This window comes from Convolutriloba macropyga, chromosome 9 (assembly GCF_964194025.1).
Source record: "Convolutriloba macropyga chromosome 9, txConMacr16.3, whole genome shotgun sequence".
In the NCBI taxonomy this organism is placed as follows: domain Eukaryota; kingdom Metazoa; phylum Xenacoelomorpha; order Acoela; family Convolutidae; genus Convolutriloba; species Convolutriloba macropyga.
In genome coordinates this window covers 54630847-54655198 of record NC_134476.1, presented here as the reverse complement: position 1 = coordinate 54655198, position 24352 = coordinate 54630847, and the positions used below count along the sequence as shown (strand labels likewise).

General features: G+C 35.7%; 1 protein-coding gene across 2 annotated transcripts; it reads right to left on the bottom strand.

The window, feature by feature from the left end:
* Nucleotides 1-6678: 6678 nt before the first annotated feature.
* On the bottom strand, nucleotides 6679-24202 carry LOC142345470 (uncharacterized). 2 transcript variants are annotated; one of them, XM_075397528.1, is made up of 6 exons: nucleotides 24086-24202; nucleotides 22892-23148; nucleotides 22009-22191; nucleotides 20019-20149; nucleotides 19409-19646; nucleotides 6679-7247 (listed from the first exon to the last, which is right to left on the bottom strand). In XM_075397528.1, exons 1-6 carry the CDS (start codon nucleotides 24097-24099, stop codon nucleotides 7057-7059), a joined length of 1014 nt encoding a protein of 337 aa, XP_075253643.1. In that variant the 5' UTR covers nucleotides 24100-24202; the 3' UTR covers nucleotides 6679-7056. The 2 variants fall into 2 exon arrangements, with proteins under 2 accessions (XP_075253643.1, XP_075253644.1); XM_075397529.1 differs by having other exon boundaries at nucleotides 7089-7247; nucleotides 19413-19646.
* Nucleotides 24203-24352: the final 150 nt, after the last annotated feature.

The following is a 24352-nucleotide window of genomic DNA, read 5'->3' as shown; positions in this document are numbered from 1 at the left end:
GAATAGATATTGTTTTCAGTTTCAGTTTCTGATTTAATTTCTATTTTAGTTTTAGCCCTAGTTTTAATAATATGATCATCTTCATCCGGATTATACACCCTCTCCAAGATTTCTTCTTCTTCAGACTCAAACATTTTCTCCAATAGTTCCTTATGTTTGAGATCATAAGATTGGTGTCTGTATAAACCCTTCTTTGATTCAAAGGATAGATTACAGACATCGCAGAAGTTTATGACACTAGTATTAGTTGATTGAAACATGATGTATTTATTTAGGGAAATAATCAAAAAATAATTTTTCGAAAAATGAAAATGAAATGCATTAAATGCATAAATAAACCTTGGAAAGAATGTAATAATTGTAAAGAATTAGAATATTCAGGTTATGTATGTAAAAATAGGGTCAAAGTGAAAGATTATATAGAACATTTGGGATATCATTATTGTGATCCTGATCAATATCTAACATGTAGTATGTGTAATGTTTACAAACATATATCTTTATATAGATTTAGAAATAGGAAATGTAGACTATGTATTTATCTTTGTAGATATAGATATGGTCATACTAGAAATCAATTCAGAGAGCATGTTTATAAGTATAATATTCAAGAAGACACAGAAAAACATTAATCACTGTGTTTCCACCGATATCAATGTTTTTGAATGTGCTCTTTTTGTTCGCTTTCTTTCATATTTAGCAACCACTAATAGTACAAGAAGTCAACAATCTTAGTTTAACATCGCATTACACATCAGTGAAAGGGCTCCGCCCTTGGTTCCCCAAGTGCTCAGCAGATCGAATGAAAAGTGCATGTCATGCTAAAACGGCCGCCACCATTGACAATGAAAGCCACCACCACTAACAGAATGAAATCAAACAAGTGAAAATTTTGAATATAAGATACCCTTAAAAATTAGCTAGTAAAGTGAGTATTTATTAAAATCTTAATTTAATCTTTAATAGATTATACAAATCATTCAATTTAATAGAAGGATTTAATTATTATTTTACTTTAAAACATGTAATTACTTGGGAAATGATAACTAATTTTAAGTTAAAAATCATGTCAGAATATTCTAGAAAAAAGAATGTTCTAGAATAATTCTCCACGTGGGGACCTTTATTCTCCACGGCATTTTTTGGCTATTCATCATGAGTTTCACTTCACTACAAAAACTAGCGAAAAATTTTAAACAATTTTCGTCATTTGACGAGACTTTAATAACTGGAGCTTTATCATGCACTTCTTTATCTGACGAAAATATAAACGGGTTGACTAATTTAACAAATCAATTGATTACATTTTGTAAGGAGAACAAATGCATACCCGACAACACCGCCGAACATGAAAGTGAGACTGGAAAACGAACTAAAACAGAACTCTACCAGTTGTTCCTCTCCAAGTTCAAGAAGGACCTACTAAGTTACGAGCATCAGGAAACACTGGACAAGTTTGAAGTGAATGTGCCGGAATATTTATCTTTCCACAATAAACTCAGAAATTCATTCAATATTGGTGAATTTGAGTCTTATCTCACCACAGTCAATAACATGGAGGGAAAGCTGAATCGTTTATATCTACTGACAATTTCTGACAGAGGATACATATGGGGGAAAGTGAAACAAAATCATCAAGAAATTAATTAGGATATTCCTTGGAAACAACTGCTGAACGATAAAGGATATTCCTACTCTACCATCCAGAGTTATATCAACTTCTCTCAGGCATGTGAAAACTATCCGAGGCTCCTAGTCTCAACAGACTACTACTCAGAATGGAAAAAGTGCCTAACAATGTTTTTCGCAGAAGTTCAGAAGGATAGCCAGCTACAATCTAGGTGCATGACAGAATTACAATTTTCATAAATGATAAATGAGTGATTGATTATTCAGAAATATATTTAATATTAATATTAATATTGATATCGATATCCCTACAAATGATACATTAATATTGTTCAGTCAGCTTAATATTAGACTTCAGTCAGCCTAATAATTAAAATTAAAAGTGTTCAAGCATTCTGTAGTTGCACCCTCCCCCACAGTTGCCATTAAGAAAGGTCGAGCAGTACTGCCGTAGCGTGGTAAAGGCGAGTCAACCTTTTAACAAGACCTCTCAAGACTCGGCTCAAAAATGTAACCAGGTACATAGAATCACTCAGTTAAACATCATAGATCAATCGTCTCCTGGTTAAAGTCAAAATTTTAAAGAAACTTGTTTCTTATTATCCGATTCTAAGCAATTTTTGAGTTATTTTCAGCCCATCCGATTCTATTAAAAAAAACTTTGTGAGATGATTAACCTGATTTATTTCAATATAGTTTGGTGTATTAGATATGAAATTAGGCTTAAAACTAGCTTTGAGAACTTTTGGATATTAGCGTATGAAATACATAAATTATACTGGCTATGTACATTTTTGTACACAAAATTGTGCGTGTAATATGTATTTATAGTGGTGAATATAGTAGTGGATAAAACAAGGATTCCAACAAACAGTAAATTTTGTCCCGATTCGACATGCGCCATTAGCGTTAGGAGAAAGGGACAAATTTTACTGGTGGTTGGAATCCTTGTTTTATCCACTACTTTGAAAATGCAGCAATTGTATACATCAAAACAAAATTAATCGTAGATTCAAAATGTTGGAATAAAAAGAGACAATATTTTGTCAAAGAAAAACCGTAAAGTGAAACTCTGAGCGAAACTAGAGACACAGTTCAATGATCTGTTTTGCTCAAACCCGTAATGTTCAAACAGTTGTTCAATTTGGATTTTTATATACGGATAATCTGTCTCTTTGGGTATTTTGCAATTTTGCATTTGGATTCAGAAATAAACTCAAACATTTTACGAGAACCATTTTTCGCAAATGAAAAGCCAACTCAGTATTCAAACTAGCGTGAAAAAATAAACATTTTCCTAAAAAGAACTGCATTATTATAGTTCGCACTTTGGTAATTAAAAAATCAGAGCCAATGCGTACAGCTTCAGAACAAGTCCTCCTTAAAATTTGCTGAACATTATCGTTAATTAAGTAAAGAAAAACAACTCCAATCATAGTCAGCTGTTGCAAAAAAATTGAAAAACTTATTTTGAGAAATGGATTCCAGAAAATGATCCTTTGGCAGACAAAAGAAATTTCCCTAGTCTTTGAAGAAAAAAACCATCTTTATTTCTCAAGCTTTGGTAAACCGTTCGTTTTAAATTCTCTTTTTCAAAAAATTGGTTCAGTGTTCCAAAAAAGAAGTAATGATATTTTGTATTGCCGTTTATTTTTCACTAAGTAGTTTTTACACAAAACAATAAACGAAGGGCACCAAAAACCGGATCAACTGAAAATAAGTTCCACACGCACAATGTATTAACATTGGATAAGTGAAATCGGATCAGAAAAACGAGTAAATTTACTCAAAGGTTTGGAACCGGTAGACGTCCGTTAAGTTTGATAAGTGTACTGTTTGCAAAACTTGACTTCTAATTAACCTCAAAACGCTATTTCAGAACATAGGATAATACGTCGTTGCAACATTTTGTTATTGAAATTAAAGAAGCTATGTGCAGCTGAAGAATTTAAAGAAAACCACACAAAAAACTTAAAATAAGACAAAATTTGAGTTCAAATCAGATCTCAAGTAAAAATTAATTATCCCTTTATCCTATTTAGCATCTAAAAGGTTTTTTTTAATAGTTTTCATACAAAATTATAACAGATTGTGCGTCAATTTTGCTCCAAAATTTTTTCTCTGCTAAGGGTCCCTTTAATCTCTCCGTATGCGTATTTTGCGTCAAAATTTAACATACATTTCCAGTCTGGACTAATTACTGGAAATACAAGTACATACTTCCCATTCTCTTTTTATGAGACCCCTGATCACAGTTGATTTATAAACTGAAGCGTTTTTTTGAGAAAAACGGGGTTTTCAAAATGAGATTTTTTTATTACAGGTTCTGCAGAAAGTCTTGTTTCTCTGGACATATATGAAGCAATTTGTGTCCCTCTATTTGGGTTGATTTTTGAAAAGTTAGATATGTCATGCGGTATTTTTGGGTCATATTAATTTTTTTTGTCAAGAATTTTTTTCCATTACTTTTATAATTCTGCAGCTGGTATTCTTTGAACAAGTGTTGCTTCGACAAGTGCATTCACGCTGTTGGCTAAATCTTGATATTGAACAGGCCTGTATTTGAATTTTGGTCGTTAAAGTAGGAAATCTTGACGCGTAGAATTTTGGAAAAACGGTAAAATAATAAAGCAGCTGAACCATCGGTTCTGTTTACGTAGAGTAAATGGAATCTCTTGAAAACTTCGAATTCCACTCTTCTTTTTTACCATACAGCGCAGATCGAATTTCTTGAGGAGCGGTACTTACAATGAGTGGACTTTTGATGACATGTTCGATTACATTGCGTCATTAGTTACTACAAATTTTATATCAGGTAATTTAATTGGCATTAAAAAACATTGACGAGATTTGGTTAATACAACTCTGCAATTTAGAAAAACAACAACACAAAAATTTTAGCAATTAAGACTTTAAGACACTATTTTTTCTCAAAGCTGACTGGCTCTCGCAATTGCATCTCCTTGCCCGTGACACGCAATGTTACGATCGCCATAGATGCCAAGAGCTCATGCTCTGCAAAACGGGCATCTGTTTTCTTTGTCACAGACAAGGACACCCAATAAATTTAATTTTGCAATAATTTTAGACTCAGTTTGGGCCATATGAAGCCCAGGAATTGGAATGGGCAGCCGCAAAAACCATGCGCCACCATTTTGATCAGAAAGTGAAAGAAGCCGAGCAGATTTTCTTTCAGAACCTAATCTCTCTTTAAAACCTTGAAACTTCTCATCATCAAGAGCTTCCTGGACTAACTTTTGCGACAAAGTTTGAATATCTAGTGGTACTTAACTGTTATATTGTTCCTGAATAACCTTGCTTCTTATGTTTTCATTACTTTAATTTACTTTTATTTGATGAATCTTCGTATCCATTTCTTGGGACATCTCTGAATAATTTTTATTAGTTACTGAATATTTGTAGATTCTACCTTAAAACTTCTTGCTAGACTTAAAGCCCTTTTGTTTCTGAAACTTTTATTCATTTAATTTAAGGAACACCCTTGAAACTTTAGTGGTATAGTGCTAGTGGAGTTAAATGATTATCAAGTTTGTCACTATTTAGGGAAAAAATTGACTGCTAAATTTTTACTATTGCAATTTTTTTGATCACTTATAATTGCAACTTAATCATACATCTAATGTTGTGTATTGAGGACACAGTGATCTTTTGTCCATAATCCAGCGAATTTCTAAACCAAATTTAGTGTACTCTTTTGATCAGTCGAAAAATAGAAAACTATTTATTGAAAGCTTTTTCTAAAACTTTCTATTGATACAAATTTAATTTTTCTAAATCTCTATGTATTTTCTGCAATGGGAGTTTTTATTGCGGTTCATTTTATTTGAATTATGAATGTCAATTATGAATGATCTGAATAACAGAATTGAGAACTGGGAATCCGAATATTCTGAAAACTTTTTGCAGTTAGGATGACAAGACTTCCCTGGTCCCGAAATTTTCACTATTAATATCTTGTAGTTTTTTGACATACTTTTCCGCACTTGTTGAGGCTTGAAATTCATTGTTTTATGCCTTTAGACATGTCTTGAAATTCTAAATATCTAATTTGTTATAATTAGAAAAGAGGTTTCAGAAAAATTTGCTGAATTGCGGTGAAAAGCCGTGAAATTATCTCAAAAATGCACCTAGATAGTTCTGAAAAACTTCTAAAACATGAACTGAATGAAACTGAATTTTATTCTTGAAATGAGCTTAAATCACTTACACATTTTAAAATTTTTAAAATCTGCTGTGCCAGAAGTTAAAATGCCCGAAGTTGCTACTTAGCCAGAAGCTGACTTCCATTGACTTTCGTCATTTTAAAACATGCACGTTTTGTGTTTTAAGCATGGTTACGTGACTCTGCAGAAGTCAATTCGCAATTCTGACCTAATATCTTGAACCGCTTTGCGGTTCACGATACACGCCACAAGTTATCACTGACTTCACACAAAGCAGAGTCTCGTAACCATTGCTTAAAAATTATGAAGAGCACCTTTTCGCGCCTTCCTTACAAACTTGAGCTTATTCTGTGAATTTGTTACATAATTATGGGTTGAAAATGAGGTGACGCACATTGACCTGACACGGGTTGTCAAAGCAATGAATGCAGTGCCTCATCTATTTCACGGAGAGATAAAAACCAGAAAACAGAACCATGGTTTTCATTTTCAGCAAGCTTAGCATTCTGTTGTCAAATATTTCCTATGGTAGAAGTGTTTGCACAGTTTTGCATTTCACCCAATAATAAAACAAATCTTCGGTCTGCAGTAGATCAAATTTTTTGTGAAGAATTTTGTGTATACAGATATAGGGGAGGAAAAGGATGACAAAAATATGGCTAAGGGAGGAAAAACATGCCTATTTTATTATAATTAGCTCAACATAGGCAAATTTTTCAGTGCGATCTGTTCAAGCTAAACTGTTCTGTTGAACCTTCGCAAGAATGTCGACTCCGCAGAATATCGTGACGAGATAAATTAGTCGGAAAAAAATCAACGTCAAAAAATTTTACACATACGCTTAACTCTGACTATTTTGTGCCTTTCATCATGCATGATATGAATTCAGCTAAGTGTCACAACAACAACATTTTTCATGCGTAATTGACAGAAAAAACATTTTCAATAACAAGTACATAAGTGCATATATCCATATAACATCATCTGAATATTTAATTTAAATCATTTCAACGTCTCAAGATCTCCCAGGGAGGTATAAGGTCATCAATATTGAACATGTGTATCTACACAGACGCCATCATTTGCGTACTCTTTGATTAGGTTGTTGGAGGTCAGTGTGTGTGTGTGTGTGGGGGGGGGGGAGAAGGGGCGGGGTGCGAAGGCGCAGCATAGATTTAAAAAGTTTTCAGGTTGCATTAAAGTTGAGTAATTATTGCACGCTTTTCTCTTATAGGACTTCATCTTATTCTCTTCCTGCTGTCTCCCTATGTGCGTTCATCCACTCACTCCAATGTGACATGTCACTGGGGTGTCCCACACATGCCACTCCTTGGCTGAATCTGTGCAGACAGTCCAGGAAGGATCTCCTGAGCACATCTATCAAACACCACTCATCATTCTCCTCCATCGGAGTCGTCAGTCGCAACGATTTACCTGTAAACATTATTTTTTTTAAAAAATTGGGGGATAGCTAACTATGTTGACCTGTTTTAATATCTCACTTCTGATTGGCTAAAATAGCTTTTCAATGGCGATCTTGGAGCATGGGGGTAAAGCACGACCACTCCTCAGAGTCTGACATCACTGTCTACGGTCTCGATAGTCTGATCAAGACCCCATCCAGCGGCTGCACGGTCAGATCAGGGCACTACTTACGGTCTGGACAGTCTGATTAGAGCCCCACCCAAAGTCTGGATAGTCTGATCAGAACGTGCTCTAGGGTCTGGATAACTTAGTGGAATGGTCTGAATAGTCTGAACAAAGCTCTTTCCAGAGTCTGCCAGTCCCCCGAAAAAAACGGCCAGTCCCCCGAAAAAAGAAAATATAGTTAAACCCCCTGGGACTGTTTTTTGAAGGGCACTTCCCAATTTTACTTGATGAATATCAAAGACGGAGTCTTGATAATTGTTGTTGAGCTAAAGACATTTTTTGCTTCAAACTAATATTTTTAAATGAAAAACTCATAAAACATATCCAAAAAATGACTTATATATTTCTGAAAAAATATATTATACCAATGATTACTGCTACTTCAACAGTTAAAAGTGTCAGTCAGGGAACCGTCATTGCGCGACCGAAGTGGGTCTGGCACCCCCAGTGCGCAACTGAAGTCGGTCTGGCATCCCAGTGCGCGAGTGCGCGACGCAATTTTGTCTGATCAGATACAATTTTGGTCTGGATGGGCGGATCAGAGCCGATTTTGGTCTGGATGGTCTGATCAGAGCTGGCTTGGGTCGCGCACCTCATCCTGGGAAGTATAGGGCACTGATTCAAGTCACTGAGAACTTTTGGCGTTTATCGCGTGGTGTGAATTGCCGATATTTCGAGCCAAACTTTTAAAGTGGCTTCTGCAGAGTCACGCAGCGTTGCTTAAAACGCACATATGCAAGTCTAAAAATGCCGGCACTCTGCGCAGTGCCAGTTAACAAAATAACAGAAGTTCTTATTTTCATAAGAATAAGTTGACTTCCAGGAATTTTCGTTATCTTCAAATTTGCATGTTTTAAGCAAGGTTACCTGACTCTCCAGAAATCACTTCGCATTTCTGGCTGAATAAATCCACCATCTATTGGGCTCTTGATAACCACAGAATATCTCAGTTGCTTCCAGCAGAAATCCCTAACCAATACTTGAAACACTAAATTGCTATTCTTAAACAATCAAATTTAAATTGCAAATGCCTACCGATCTCTTCTAGCTCTTCTGACTATAGGAAGTCAACTTCTGGCTATTTATATAATAATAAAAATAAAAGATCCAGGACAAGATTTCGGTTAAACCCAATTATTGAAGATACAAAACTCCTTAACAAGTTGGTTAAAATTGAGTTTTTTTAACGTCACTGCAGTTATTACAGCCGCATGAAATCCGCCAGGTGCATGAGTCTCATTCGTTGCATCAACATCCGAGGAACCATTTGTGAAAACCCAGTAATTTGATTTTGTCATGAGGATTGAAAATGATGTCATATTTGAAGTGGTCATTTATTAGGATGACAAGAAGGCAAGTTCGAGACCACTAAACAGAGTCGAATTTCTTCAGCCGAATTTGTCTGCAGGCAAAATTTCTGGTTTTTTGCAGTCTTCGATTTCCGACTGCGGTAATAGTTACATAGGTTCGCCAGTCACTCTCTACTTTCTCTGTTTGTATTCTTGCCAACATCAAACCAACATGGAGTTCTTGATACAAGAGCCTGGGGAGGAAAGATAAGCTGAGCAGTTTGTCTTTGTATTGGAGACATTGTAAAACTTGACACAAAGAACCAGGACACCGCTTTCCGTTGTTTTACTTTCAATAATTATCCGTTCACTCTTCGCTGCGGCTACAATTAAACTGAACCGTAACTAAAAGCCGGCACTTGAACCGTAACTATTGAACTTCGCTTTCGAGGGGTTCTGTTTCAAGAAGAACAGAGCATTCAGTGATATTTTTGTTCTCTTTTTCTTCTGGCATTTTGTTGCTTAGCGTCTTGCAGCGCAGAATTTTTTCTTTTAAAACATGCATGTGCGTCCCTAATAAGAATTACGTGGCAAACAGCTCATTGCATTGCTATCACTGTTTTTTTTAGGAAAGAGATTTAAAGAGCCTAAATCTGGATTCAATTTTAATTACTTAAAAACTTTTCTCAGAGCCATTATGTAAATTCTGATCTACTACTTGTCCCATCGGTCAAATCGCAAATGATTACCCAATCAACTTCCCAAAAAGCAACTTCCAAAAGTGTAATAATAAAAACTCGATAAATGGAGTTACTTCTCACGAAACACAATTTTTTGCTTCGATCATACTGTTATTATAAATTAGATTGCCATTGTAATTTCTAAAGGGAAAAATTTGCCCAACAAACTCTACTTGTACCACTGTACTGGGTCCAGTCAATACCAAAAGTAAAGCAAACTTAAATCGCAACAGTTAGGCCGTTTGGTTAGCACAGTGCTCATCGTTACAGATTTTGCCGGTATCGTAGAGATCAATGAGATCAGAACCACAGTCCACTTTATCTGGCTATATATCCAACTACAATTACTTCTTCCGGATTTTTGTCTAACGTCCCTTAGGTCACTTCCTGTCTTTGTGGAAAAACTTGCTTACTCACCGCTCTGGTCCATCATAAAAAACGGCGACTACACTCCATTGCTGGCAAAAGTAAAATATAACCTCTCCTGACCGCCCAATATTTGTGTGACTCATGCAAATGACAACAGAGAATCGAAAATTTTTGGCGTGTCAAATTTCCACGTAAGGAGTTGTGGGTATGTTTAGTCTGTTTGACATTTTCGGCTTCATACTTGAAAAAGTCGGCATGTTCGGTTTGAAACGCAGGATAAACGTCGTTATGTTTGGTCTCTTAGATTCGATACGTTCGGTTTGAATGATCGGTCTCTTCGGTTCGGTATGTTTTGGTTTGAATGTTCGAGCTCATAGATTCGGTCTGTTGGGTTTGAAACGTAAGACAATCTTCGTTATGATCGGTCTCATAGATGTGTTACATTCAGTTTGAATGTTCGGTCTCTTAGATTGGGTAAGTTCGGTTTGAAACGTAAGAAAACGTTGACATGTTTGGTCTCTTAGGTTCGGTCTGTTCGGTTTGAAACATAAGATAATTTTCGTTATGTTGGGTCTCAAAGATGTGGTACGTTCAGTTTGAATGTTTGGTCTCTTAGGTTCGGTCTGTTCGGTTTGAAACATAAAATATTCTTTGTTATGTTCGGCTTCAAAGATGTGTTACATTTAGTTTGAATGTTCGGTCTCTTAGATTCGGTACGTTCGGTTTGAAACGTAAGAAAACGTCGACATGTTTGGTCTCTTAGGTTCGCTCTGTTCGATTTGAAACATAAGATGATCTTTGTTATGTTAGGCTTCATAGATGTGTTACATTCAGTCTGAATGTTTCGTCCCTTAAGTTCGGTCTGTTCGGATCGAAAAATAAAATAATCTTCGTTAAGTTAGGCTTCATAGATTTGATACGTTCAATTTGAAAGTTCGGTCTCTTAAATTTGGTACGCTCGGTTTGAAACGTAAGAAAACGTCGACATGTTTGGTCTCTTAGGCTCGGTCTGTTTGGTTTGAAACATAAGATAATTTTCGATATATTGGGTCTCAAAGATGTGGTACGTTCAGTATGAATGTTTGGTCTCTTAGGTTCGGTCTGTTTGGTTTGAAACATAAAATAATCTTTGTTATGTTAGGCTTCATAGATGTGTTACATTCAGTTTGAATGTTCGGTCTCTTAGATTCGGTACGTTCGCTTTGAAACGTAAGAAAACGTCGACATATTTGGTCTCTCAGGTTCGGTCTGCTCGATTTGAAACATAAGACAATCTTTGCTATGTTAGGCTTCATAGATGTGGTACGTTCAGTTTGAATGTTTGGTCTCTTAAGTTCGGTCTGTTCGGTTTGAAACATAAAATAATCTTTGTTATGTTAGGCTTCATAGATGTGATACGTTCAGTTTGAATGTTCGGTCTCTTAGATTCGGTAAGTTTGGTTTGAAACATAAGATAATTTTTGTTATATTGGGTCTCAAAGATGTGGTACGTTCAGTCTGAATGTTCGGTCTCTGAGATTCGGTATGTTTGATTTGAAACGTAAGATTATTTGCTACAATGTTTCATAGATCTTGTATAATTGGTTTCATCCTAGAAAACGTTGGTATAGTAGGCTTCAAATCACAAGCAATCATGAGAAAAGGACATACGCGCTTAATTTTTATGATCATATCAAAACTCAGAGAGATTGATTTATAAAGTTCATCTGCCTCCATGTTCAACAATTCTATTGATTTTCATTTTGAAAAGCAAGCAAAATAAGTCATATTTGTTTAACTAGTTTTTTAAATGAGCTACGGAAGAAAAACAGACAGTTTTATTCATTTGTAGAAATTTTACGCCTGAAACTCCTGCAGTTAAAAGTTATCATAACATTTGACTACATTAGAAACAAAACACTCAATTCATGAAAAAAAAGACGATTTGCACGTTTCAAACTAAATATACCGAATTTGAAAAATATTAGGATTGATCAGGGTATGTTTTGGTTTGAATGTTCGAGCTCATAGATTCGGTCTGTTGGGTTTGAAACGTTAGACAATCTTCGTTATGTTCGGTCTCATAGATGTGTTACAATCAGTTTGAATATTCGGTCTCTTAGATTCGGTACGTTCGGTTTGAAACGTAAGAAAACGTTGACACGTTTGGTCTCCTGGGTTTGGTCTGTTCGGTTTGAAACATAAGATAATTTTTGTTATGTTGGGTCTCAAAGATGTGGTACGTTCAGTTAGAATGTTTGGTCTCTTAGGTTCGGTCTGTTCGGTTTGAAACATAAAATAATCTTTGTTATGTTAGGCTTCATAGATGTGTTACATTCAGTTTGAATGTTCGATCTCTTAGATTCGGTACGTTCAGTTTGAAGCGTAAGAAAACGTTGACATGTTTGGTCTCTTAGGTTCGGTCTGTTCGGTTTGAAACATAAGATAATTTTCGTTATGTTGGGTCTCAAAGATGTGGTACGTTCAGTTTGAATGTTTGCTCTCTTAGGTTCGGTCTGTTCGGTTTGAAACATAAGATAATCTTTGTTATGTTAGGCTTCATAGATGTGTTACATTCAGTTTGAATATTCGTCTCTTAGATTCGGTACATTTGGTTTGAAGCGTAAGAAAACGTTGACATGTTTGGTTCATAGATGTTTAAAAGTCTCAAAGATTTGGTACGTTCAGTTTGAATGTTTGGTCTCTTAGGTGCGGTCTGTTCGGTTTGAAACATAAAATAATCTTTGTTATGTTAGGCTTCATAGATGTGTTACATTCAGTTTGAATGTTCGGTCTCTTAGATTCGGTACGTTCGGTTTGAAACGTAAGAAAGCGTCGACATGTTTGGTCTCTTAGGTTCGGTCTGTTCGATTTGAAACATAAGATAATCTTTGTTATGTTAGGCTTCATAGATGTGTTACATTCAGTTTGAATGTTTGGTCCCTTAAGTTCGGTCTGTTCGGTTTGAAACATAAAGTAATCATTGTTATGTTAGGCTTCACAGATGTGATACGTTCAGTTTGAATGTTTGGTCTCTTAGGTTCGGTCTGTTCGATTTGAAACATAAGATAATCTTTGTTATGTTAGGCTTCATAGATGTGTTACATTCAGTTTGAATGTTTGGTCCCTTAAGTTCGGTCTGTTCGGTTTGAAACATAAAGTAATCATTGTTATTTTAGGCTTCACAGATGTGATACGTTCAGTTTGAATGTTTGGTCTCTTAGGTGCGGTCTGTTCGGTTTGAAACATAAAATAATCTTTGTTATGTTAGGCTTCATAGATGTGTTACATTCAATTTGAATGTTCGGTCTCTTAGATTCGGCACGCTCGGTTTGAAACGTAAGAAAACGTCGACATGTTTGGTCTCTTAGATTCGGTAAGTTCGGTTTGAAAAATAAGATAATTATCGTTATGTTGGGTCTCAAAGATGTGGTACGTTCAGTCTGAATGTTTGGTCTCTGAGGTTCGGTCTGTTCGGTTTGAAACGTAAGAAAACGTCGACACGTTTGGTCTCTTAGGTTCGGTCTGTTCGGTTTGAAACATAAGATAATTTTCGTTATGTTGGGTCTCAAAGATGTGGTACGTTCAGTTTGAATGTTTGGTCTCTTAGGTTCGGTCTGTTGGGTTTGAAACATAAAATAATCTTTGTTATGTTAGGCTTCATAGATGTGTTACATTCAGTTTGAATGTTCAGTCTCTTAGATTCGGTACGTTAGTTTTGAAACGTAAGAAAACGTCGACATGTTTGGTCTCTTAGGTTCAGTCTGTTCGATATGAAACATAAGATAATCTTTGTTATGTTAGGCTTCATAGATGTGTTACATTCAGTTTGAATGTTTGGTCCCTTAAGTTCGGTCTGTTCGGTTTGAAACATAAAGTAATCTTTGCTATGTTAGGCCTTATAGATGTGATACGTTCAGTTTGAATATTCGGTATTTTAGATTCGGTAAGTTCGGTTTGAAACAAAAGATAATTTTTGTTATGTTGGGTCTCAAAGATGTGGTACGTTCAGTCTGAATGTTTGGTCTCTTAGGTTCGGTCTGTTCGGTTTGAAACGTAAGATTATTTGCTAAAATGTTTCATAAATCTTGTATAATTGCTTTCATTTTAGAAAACGTTGGTATAGTAGGCTTCAAACCACAAGCAATCATGAGAAAAGGACATACGCGCTTAATTTTTATGATCATATCAAAACTCAGAGAGATCGATTTATAAAGTTCATCTGCCTCCATGTTCAACAATTCTATTGATTTTCATTTTGAAAAACAAGCAAAATAAGTCATATTTGTTTAACTAGTTTTTTAAATGAGCTACGGAAGAAAAACAGACAGTTTTCATTCATTCGTAGAAATTTTACGCCTGAAACTCCTGCGATTAAAAGTTATCATAACATTTGACTACATTAGAAACAAAACACTCAAATCATGACAAAAAAGACGATTGGCACGTTTCAAACTAAATATACCAAATTTGAAAAATATTAGGATTGATCAGGGTATGTTTTGGTTTGAATGTTCGAGCTCATAGATTCGGTCTGTTGGGTTTGAAACGTTAGACAATCTTCGTTATGTTCGGTCTCATAGATGTGTTAAATTCAGTTTGAATATTCGGTCTCTTAGATTCGGTACGTTCAGTTTGAAGCGTAAGAATACGTTGACATGTTTGGTCTCTTAGGTTCGGTCTGTTCGGTTTGAAACATAAGATAATTTTCGTTATGTTGGATCTCAAAGATGTGGTACATTCAGTTTGAATGTTTGGTCTCTTAGGTTCGGTCTGTTTGGTTAAAAACATAAAATAATCTTTGTTATGTTAGGCTTCAGAGATGTGTTACATTCAGTTTGAATATTCAGTCTCTTAGATTTGGTACGTTCGGTTTGAAACGTAAGAAAACGTCGACATGTTTGGTCTCTTAGGTTCGGTCTGTTCGGTTTGAAACATAAAATAATTTTTTTTATGTTAGGCTTCATAGATGTGTTACATTCAGTTTGAATGTTCGGTCTCTTAGATTCGGTACGTTCGGTTTGAAACGTAAGAAAATGTCGACATGTTTGGTCTCTTAGGTTCGGTCTGTTCGATTTGAAACATAAGATAATCTTTGTTATGTTAGGCTTCATAGATGTGTTACATTCAGTTTGAATGCTTGGTCCCTTAAGTTCGGTCTGTTCGGTTTGAAACATAAAGTAATCTTTGTTATGTTAGGCTTCATAGATGTGATACGTTCAGTTTAAGTGTTCGGTCTCTTAGATTCGGTAAGTTCGGTTTGAAACATAAGATAATTTTCGTTATGTTGGGTCTCAAAGATGTGGTACGTTCAGTCTGAATGTTTGGTCTCTTAGGTTCGGTCTGTTCGGTTTGAAACGTAAGATTATTTGCTACAATGTTTCATAGATCTTGTATAATTGGTTTCATCTTAGAAAACATTGATATAGTAGGTTTCAAACCACAAGCAATCATGAGAAAAAGACATACGCGCTTAATTTTTATGATCATATCAAAACTCAGAGAGATTGATTTATAAAGTTCATCTGCCTCCATGTTCAACAATTCTATTGATTTTCATTTTGAAAAGCAAGCAAAATAAGTCATATTTGTTTAACTAGTTTTTTAAATGAGCTACGGAAGAAAAACAGACAGTTTTATTCATTTGTAGAAATTTTACGCCTGAAACTCCTGCAGTTAAAAGTTATCATAACATTTGACTACATTAGAAACAAAACACTCAATTCATGAAAAAAAAGACGATTTGCACGTTTCAAACTAAATATACCGAATTTGAAAAATATTAGGATTGACCAGGGTATGTTTTGGTTTGAATGTTCGAGATCATAGATTCGGTCTGTTGGGTTTGAAACGTAAGAAAATCTTTGTTATGTTCGGTCTCATAGATGTGTTACATTCAGTTTGAATATTCGGTCTCTTAGATTCGGTACGCTCAGTTTGAAGCGTAAGAAAACGTTGACATGTTTGGTCTCTTAGGTTCGGTCTGTTCGGTTTGAAACATAAGATAATTTTCGTTATGTTGGGTCTCAAAGATGTGGTACGTTCAGTTTGAATGTTTGCTCTCTTAGGTTCGGTCTGTTCGGTTTGAAACATAAAATAATCTTTGTTATGTTAGGCTTCATAGATGTGTTACATTCAGTTTGAATGTTCAGTCTCTTAGATTCGGTACGTTCGGTTTGAAACGTAAGAAAACGTCGACATGTTTGGTCTCTTAGGTTCGGTCTGTTCGGTTTGAAACATAAAATAATCAATGTTATGTTAGGCTTCATAGATGTGATACGTTCAGTTTAAGTGTTCGGTCTCTTAGATTCGGTAATTTTGGTTTGAAACATAAGATAATTTTCGTTATGTTGGGCCTCAAAGATGTGGTAGGTTCAGTCTGAATGTGTGATCTCTTAGGTTCGGTCTGTTCGGTTTGAAACGTAAGATTAGTTGCTACAATGTTTCATAGAACTTGTATAATTGGTTTCATCTTAGAAAACGTTGGTAGAGTAGGCTTCAAACCACAAGCAATCATGAGAAAAAGACATACGCGCTTATTTTTTATGATCATATCAAAACTCAGAGAGATTGATTTATAAAGTTCATCTGCCTCCATGTTCAACAGTTCTATTGATTTTCATTTTGAAAAACAGGCAAAATAAGTCATATTTGTTCAACTAGTTTTTTAAATGAGCTATGGAAGAAAAACAGACAGTTTTATTCATCCGTAGAAATTTTACGCCTGAAACTCCTGCAATTAAATGTTATCAGAACATTTGACTACATTAGAAACAAAACACTCCAATCATGAAAAAAAACGATTTAAACGTTTCAAACTAAATATACCAAATTTGAAAAATATTAGGGTTGACCAGGGTATGTTTTGGTTTGAATGTTCGAGCTCATAGATTCGGTACGTTTGGTTTGAAGCGTAAGAAAACGTTGACATGTTTGGTCTCTTAGGTTCGGTCCGTTCTGTTTGAAACATAAGATAATTTTCGTTATAATGGGTTTCAAAGGTGTGGTACGTTCAGTTTGAATGTTTGGTCTCTTAGGTTCAGTCTGTTCGGTTTGAAACATAAAATAATCTTTGTAATTTTAGGCTTCATAGATGTGTTATATTCAGTTTGAATGTTTGGTCCCTTAAGTTCGGTCTGTTCGGTTTGAAACATAAAGTAATCTTTGTTATGTTAGGCTTCATAGATGTGATACGTTCAGTTTGAATGTTCGGTCTCTTAGATTCGGTAAGTTTGGTTTGAAACATAAGATAATTTTTGTTATATTGGGTCTCAAAGATGTGGTACGTTCAGTCTGAATGTTTGGTCTCTTAGGTTCGGTCTGTTCGGTTTGAAACGTAAGAATTTTTGCTACAATGTTTCATAGATCTTGTATAATTGATTTCATCTTAGAAAACGATGGTATAGTAGGCTTCAAACCACAAGCAATCATGAGAAAAAGACATACGCGCTTAATTTTTATGATCATATCAAAACTCAGAGAGATTGATTTATAAAGTTCATCTGCCTCCATGTTCAACAATTCTATTGATTTTCATTTTGAAAAACAAGCAAAATAAGTCATATTTGTTTAGCTAGTTTTTTAAATGAGCTACGGAAGAAAAACAGACAGTTTTCATTACTTCGTAGAAATTTTACGCCTGAAACTCCTGCGATTAAAAGTTATCATAACATTTGACTACATTAGAAACAAAACACTCAAATCATGAAAAAAAGACGATTGGCACGTTTCAAACTAAATATACCAAATTTGAAAAATATTAGGATTGACCAGGGTATGTTTTGCTTTGAATGTTCGAGCTCATAGATTCGGTCTGTTGGGTTTGAAACGTAAGACAATCTTCGTTATGTTCGGTCTCATAGATGTGTTACAATCAGTTTGAATATTCGGTCTCTTAGATTCGGTACGTTCGGTTTGAAACGTAAGAAAACGTTGACACGTTTGGTCTCCTGGGTTTGGTCTGTTCGGTTTGAAACATAAGATAATTTTTGTTATGTTGGGTCTCAAAGATGTGGTACGTTCAGTTAGAATGTTTGGTCTCTTAGGTTCGGTCTGTTCGGTTCGAAACATAAAATAATCTTTGTTATGTTAGGCTTCATAGATGTGTTACATTCAGTTTGAATGTTCGATCTCTTAGATTTGGTACGTTCGGTTTGAAACGCAAGAAAACGTCGACATGTTTGGTCTCTTAGGTTCGGTCTGTTCGATTTGAAACATAAGATAATCTTTGTTATGTTAGGCTTCATAGATGTGATACATTCAGTTTGAATGTTTGGTTCCTTAAGTTCGGTCTGTTGGGTTTGAAACATACAGTAATCTTTGTTATGTTAGGCTTCATAGATGTGATACGTTCAGTTTGAATGTTCGGTCTCTTAGATTTGGTAAGTTCGATTTGAAATATAAGATCATTTTCATTATGTTGGGTCTCAAAGATGTGGTACGTTCAGTCTGAATGTTTGGTCTCTTAGGTTCGGTCTGTTCGGTTTGAAACATAAATAATCTTTGTTATGATAGGCTTCATAGATGTGATACGTTCAGTTTGAATGTTCGGTCTCTTAGATTCGGTAAGTTCGGTTTGAAACATAAGATAATTTTCGTTATGTTGGGTCTCAAAGATGTGATACGTTCAGTTTGAATGTTCGGTCTGTGAGATTCGGTATGTTTGGTTTGAAACGTAAGATTATTTGCTACAATGTTTCGTAGATCTTGTATAATTGTTTTCATCTTAGAAAACCGTTGGTATAGTAGGCTTCAAACCACAAGCAATCATGAGAAAAGGACTTACGCGCTTAATTTTTATGATTATATCAAAACTCAGAGAGATTGATTTATATAGTTCATCTCCCTCCATGTTCAACAATTCTATTGATTTTCATTTTGAAAAACAAGCAAATTAAGTCATATTTGTTTAACTAGTTTTTTAAATGAGCTACGGAAGAAAATCAGACAGTTTTCATTCATTCGTAGAAATTTTACGCCTGAAACTCCTGCGATTAAAAGTTATCATAACATTTGACTACATTAGAAACAAAACACTCAAATCATGAAAAAAACCGACGATTCGCACGTTTCAAACCAAATATACCAAATTTGAAAAATATTAGGATTGACCAGGGTATGTCGCGGCAGACATCATCATAATTTTTTTAAACAGAGGTGTTTTCTTCAATGGGTAATACAGTGACGTTCGTACTTTCATGTTGTATCCTCGGCAAAATAAACAATAATTACTCACCTCTCCTAAGTCGTAGTGGTAATTTGTGTTGCCAGAAATGTTGCAACATAAACGGACGCTTTTTTCTATTTATTTAGGCACGTTTAAGCCCAACAAAAATAATCTTTCAAGAAGATTACCCCCCCCCCCCACAATGATGTAAAAATTTTGAGAAAAATTGTCTTAAAAGTTCCCTGATTACCCCCCTAATCTTACATATTTTTTTTTTGGGGGGGGGGGGTAAAAATTCGACACGGGCTGCATCTCAGTTCACATTTGCTTCGAGGTCAACGTCTTGCACAAATCATGAGGGCTGTAAATTGTAGAAAACTCTACTCATTGAAAAGAACTTGCCTACTCGCTTAGGGAATTCCTGCCATGGACTTCCTACATCACAAGTTGAGTTGGTTATTGAAATAAAATCTACAGCTCCTTTTTGAGATTGTTCAGATGGAAGTGAGTCATCGAAACTGTTCTCCTTGCTAACTTCCTGAAGTGTCGGAAGTATTTTTACTTGTCTGGTTTTACTTCCTCGCCAGCACCGTCGCATTTGAAGTGATGTATCACTGTATCTCACCTGGCGACTGATCCTCTAGAAACAATCAGAGGTACGTTTTAAAACAGAAAACTCAAACTCTAGATCATTTTCGTTGCCCCCCGGCCCCTGCTTATTATTTGTGGACCCCTAAGACAACGTTGCAAATTTATCCACGAGGATTTGCTGTGTAATGCCATAGGTCCGCACACATGGGAAGATGATTATCGGGAAGACCATGTTCTAAATTTGAGCACAAGATTATGGTTGGACAAAATAAAACTACCCGGGCGGTACGACCCACGTTAGCTCTGACAGGGCGCTTATATTTGAGTTAATCCTTTGCCTAGAAATTATGTACGTGACCCCAGTGAAGTCCTCAATAAATGCAAACCCATTAAGAACCTCTAAATAATTATACAAACTAACCCGTTTCTCGCGTCCAAGTGGTGTTAGTGATGCATTTGGTGTTTTATTTTGTCGAATTGATTGCACGACGACCATATCAGTAACCTCGTCATCGGTCACTATTATTTCCATATCTTCTGGCTCGTCTGGTTCTGAAAAAGAGCATATATTTCACCTCAACCTAATTATTTGCGAGTTTTTTTAGTGCACAAACTTCTATTTCCTTGCCTTCAGACCAAGCAAGGCCAATAGAAATAACATTTGGAAAAAAACCAAATTATTTAATATTTCGTCATAAATAAGCGGACTAACTCTGTTTACGGCCAAAAATATAAAGCGCAACTAAATTGGCTGCAGTCGATCGAAAATTGGTATAAAACTGAAGTTTTAAAAGAAGTTGATTTCAATTGGAGAAAAAATGCTGTCAAATGCTGTTGAAAATTTTATGTCACCTATTCCAGTAGTAATTGGAAATTCTCATACAAACAAAGTCCTCGAGGTATGGGCAGCCGTCTTCCGAATTTCAGCTAATTCTCAATAAGGCCCGCAGTAACACTTCTGGTCATATAGATAACAGAGTGTTTCACTTCTTAAAATCGTATGTCCGTGGTTCATTTCTCAAATGAATATAACCAAAAAGCTCACAGTTTTTGAAATGGTTTTGCCTTTACAATAATTCGCCACAAGTTAGCCTTACTCAACAAAAAGTTTTTGGGCTTTCCCTCTACGATTCAATTTCTCGGAAATTTTGGATCGAGAAAAAGTTCTCTGCTATCTGTAGCTCATGCTTGCAAATTTTCTCTCTCTCTCTCTCTCGCCAAGTGTGGCGCTTCAACTTATACTCAACCAACAGGCTCTAATCTTAAAAAAACAAACCCTTATCTCTTAAAAACTTTGCGTTGTTTAACTTTCCTTTTATCTAAAAAAAATGGCCTTTGAACTCTTATGTAAACTAGCCCACTTCGCTTAATCAAGCAAATTGTAAATGTCATTTTGACTACTATTTGCTCATTAAACATTGAACGCTGCTTCGAAAAGCTTTTGTCACTCTATTTCCGTCATCAAATTGAACTAATTTTAATCAATGTTTTTGCGTTGCGAGTCATTTGCATTTTCAGCTTTTTACCAATTTGGGAGTACTTAAAAACGAAAATAAACATGAGTTTGTCCAAATCTACAGTGGTGGGTGTTTTTTTCCACCAATTTTCTTTTTATATCATACTATTACAATTTCAATGTTAATCGGCCGCTCAAAGATCACGAGTTCCGGTTTTCGGCGCATGGGTCATCCTGAAACGCCTACTTCCAGTCTAACCTCAATTTCTGAAGTGAATGAGACTACTGCTTGCCGAAAAATTTAACTTATTTTGGTAGTAAATAGATTTTTTGTTGTACTTTCAACATAGCCCTATATGTTTTCCACGATCACATTTTCACATACATCACTGTACATTCATCTCAATCACCCCGTATTTAATTTTTTTAGCCCTAAACAGAGTTTTGACCGTATGAAATAAAAAGCTTCATGTCACGCTTATGTGCTAGAAGCTTGACAAAAAAGTAAGCGATCTCGTACCCCTACTTTATAAGAACAACCATTAGGGGAGCATCCCCAAAGACTTTTGTAAGTCCAGAAAAATATAACATAAACAGCTGCTGGGGAGTGGTTTCGTTGCCTTCTTTTATTTGTCAGTTCGGAAAAGCAAATTTTTTCACAAAAAACAAACAAAAAATGACTGTCATAAGTCATTCAGTCTTTGATTACCTTCAGTACAACCTTCTTCCGATTAAATTAATTGGAAACCTTTTGAAGTCGTTCATTTTTGCGAACTGGTCTCTACTTCAGTTCCATCTCTAAACTACTGCATTTGCTCAAATCCACTATAACGTAAAACTTGCGCGTTCTATATGAACCTAGTTAATTAGACTTTAAGCTTTCATGTTTTGATAAATTTCTTAGCGTGACAGTTAGACCATGATGTGCGACAATCCCACACTCAAATCAGCTCACCTTCATCTGATGATAGATCGTAGTATGAGCAGTTGTTTTTCTGTTCCATCATTGACTGGTCTGTGAGTCGGTGCAGATCAGTGAAACTGCCGTAGAGTGCACTGTTCACACCTGTGCTAGAATCTCTCTCTTCATCACTGCTTGAATCACAAAAATCAATCGACAGAAACTGCACAGGGGCACCTGAAGAACAGATATTTCCAGAATCTTCAAACACTTTTAGTCAATAATTGACAAGCATCTCACAAAATCAATACAATCTTGTGTATTAAATGGCAAATGAAGCAGTTTTAAAAATCCAATAATGACGATCAAATCACTTCCCCTGTTCAGGTCTTTTCTGTAATTGAATATCTCCACTCCGCGTACGTTAAACGATAGCCCCCCCCCCCCCCCACTCCAGGCACAAATCATGATGTGTCAGTTGGCAGGTGTGTTTGGGGCTTGTAAAAAACATGCACATTGTTAATCAGGTGTGGTTTAAACGAGAATTATCCCCCAAGTCCAGAAAACCGAACAAAAACGACGCAAGAATTGTTCGGAATGTTCTGTTTTCCACGTTAAAAATCGTCGGCATGTTCGGTCTGGAACGTAGGAAAGGTTCGGTATGTTTGGTTTAGCAAGATTCGGTATGACAGACGACGTAAAAAACGACGATACCGAATATCCTTACGTTTAAAAACAACGATACCAAACCTTTCTTATGTTAAATACCGACAACAAAAACGATTATTCCGACGAAAAAATTGTAGGAACTTTTGTCGTTTTTGGCTAGAGAAACCGACGATAGCGGCTATTTCTTATGTTTAAAAATCGAAAATTTCTCGACTAATGCCTGCATATTTACTATTTTAGTCTTAACAAATGGAGGGGGGTTACTAACCGCAGTCTACCATCCTGTCACCCAGTATGTCTTCCACATCTGACTCAGTCCCACTATCTTCTCCAAAGTCAGTAAGTCCTCCATCCTCTCTGATCATGTCACACAGACGTCCTCCAATGTCAACAGCTCTCTTCAGCTGAATCAGTTTCGAGCTCTCCTCTGACTCTCCATTTGGGGGAGATGCAGACGAAGATGAACAAGCAGAATCCGAGGTCTCTTCTTGTCTCGTTGAGTCGCATGAATCAACACAGTAGGTCCTACGGCATAAAATGTAATGTTGCTACCCTACTTTTCTTCAAACAGTCGATGCTATCTCAAAGCGTAAGCTAAGCTCAGTGTACTCACTCTTCCTTGGTCATTCAAACTTGAAGTCAATCATAAAAGATTATACGTATTTGTTGATTTGGGATTCCCACCTTGTATATGGTCTTGAGTTATATATGGTCTTGCATTACAACCGTCGTGCCAAATACGTACAACGTAAATACCCGAATAACTTCCGAAAGAACAAAAAAACGCACAAAGAGCCTTATAATTTACGCAAAAACTCAAACAAAAGCTGTCCAAGCCAGCACTTTTTCAAAATACTTTTCAAATAATTTTATTCAAAGCGTTCCAAGTCATTTCATGTCCTTTCTATCACCTGGGGTTGTTTTTTTTCGGAAAAAAAACAAAACTTGAGCTAAAAAATTATCATGTGGCAAAAAAGTATTACCGAGGCCAATAAAAAATAAAACATAAGGTTTTCTGAAATACTTAAAAAAATTTTCAACGAAAAACTGTCTTTGAAGAAAGAAATTCGAATTCCTGCAAGAGATTGCAACATTAGCAGGATGTTGCAAGATAAATGCCGTTTCGCAAACTTTTGCAATAATAAGATCTTGTCTGAGCTAGAGAGCACACAGTAGTGTAATCTTGGAAAACACTGGATGTGGTAGTGGACAGTTCTCTAACTTCAATTTTTTTCAATAATTTTTTGACAAATTATTCTTTGGTTAAAAACGACCATTATAGAAAAAATTGAGAAAAAGTTAGACGCAAAATTTTGAGCAGAAAATAATTTGAGACGGATAAAATAGAGAAGAAAAGAGAAAGGTAAAAGTGAGACGGATACCATTGTCCAAACCCTTAATCAAATCCGAGGCAAAAGCAGCGAATTTTTGAAGTACAATTACTGAATGAAATTCTACTCACTGATCAAGAAACATCGATAAACCGATATACTAAAATAAAAGTTGACACAATAATAAATGCTTTGAAAGCAACTTTACTCTCTTGTTTAAAATTGTTTGGAAAGGTGACCATTAATCAACTAACTGATGAGAGCCAATCGAAAGTCTAGACAGTGACCTGAATGACAACATTCCTTTGGTCAATCTCACCTGAGAACCAAAGTCACATTGAGTCAATATTGAGGACACAATCATATCGGCCAGGACAATTGGCCGACAGGGCGTTTAG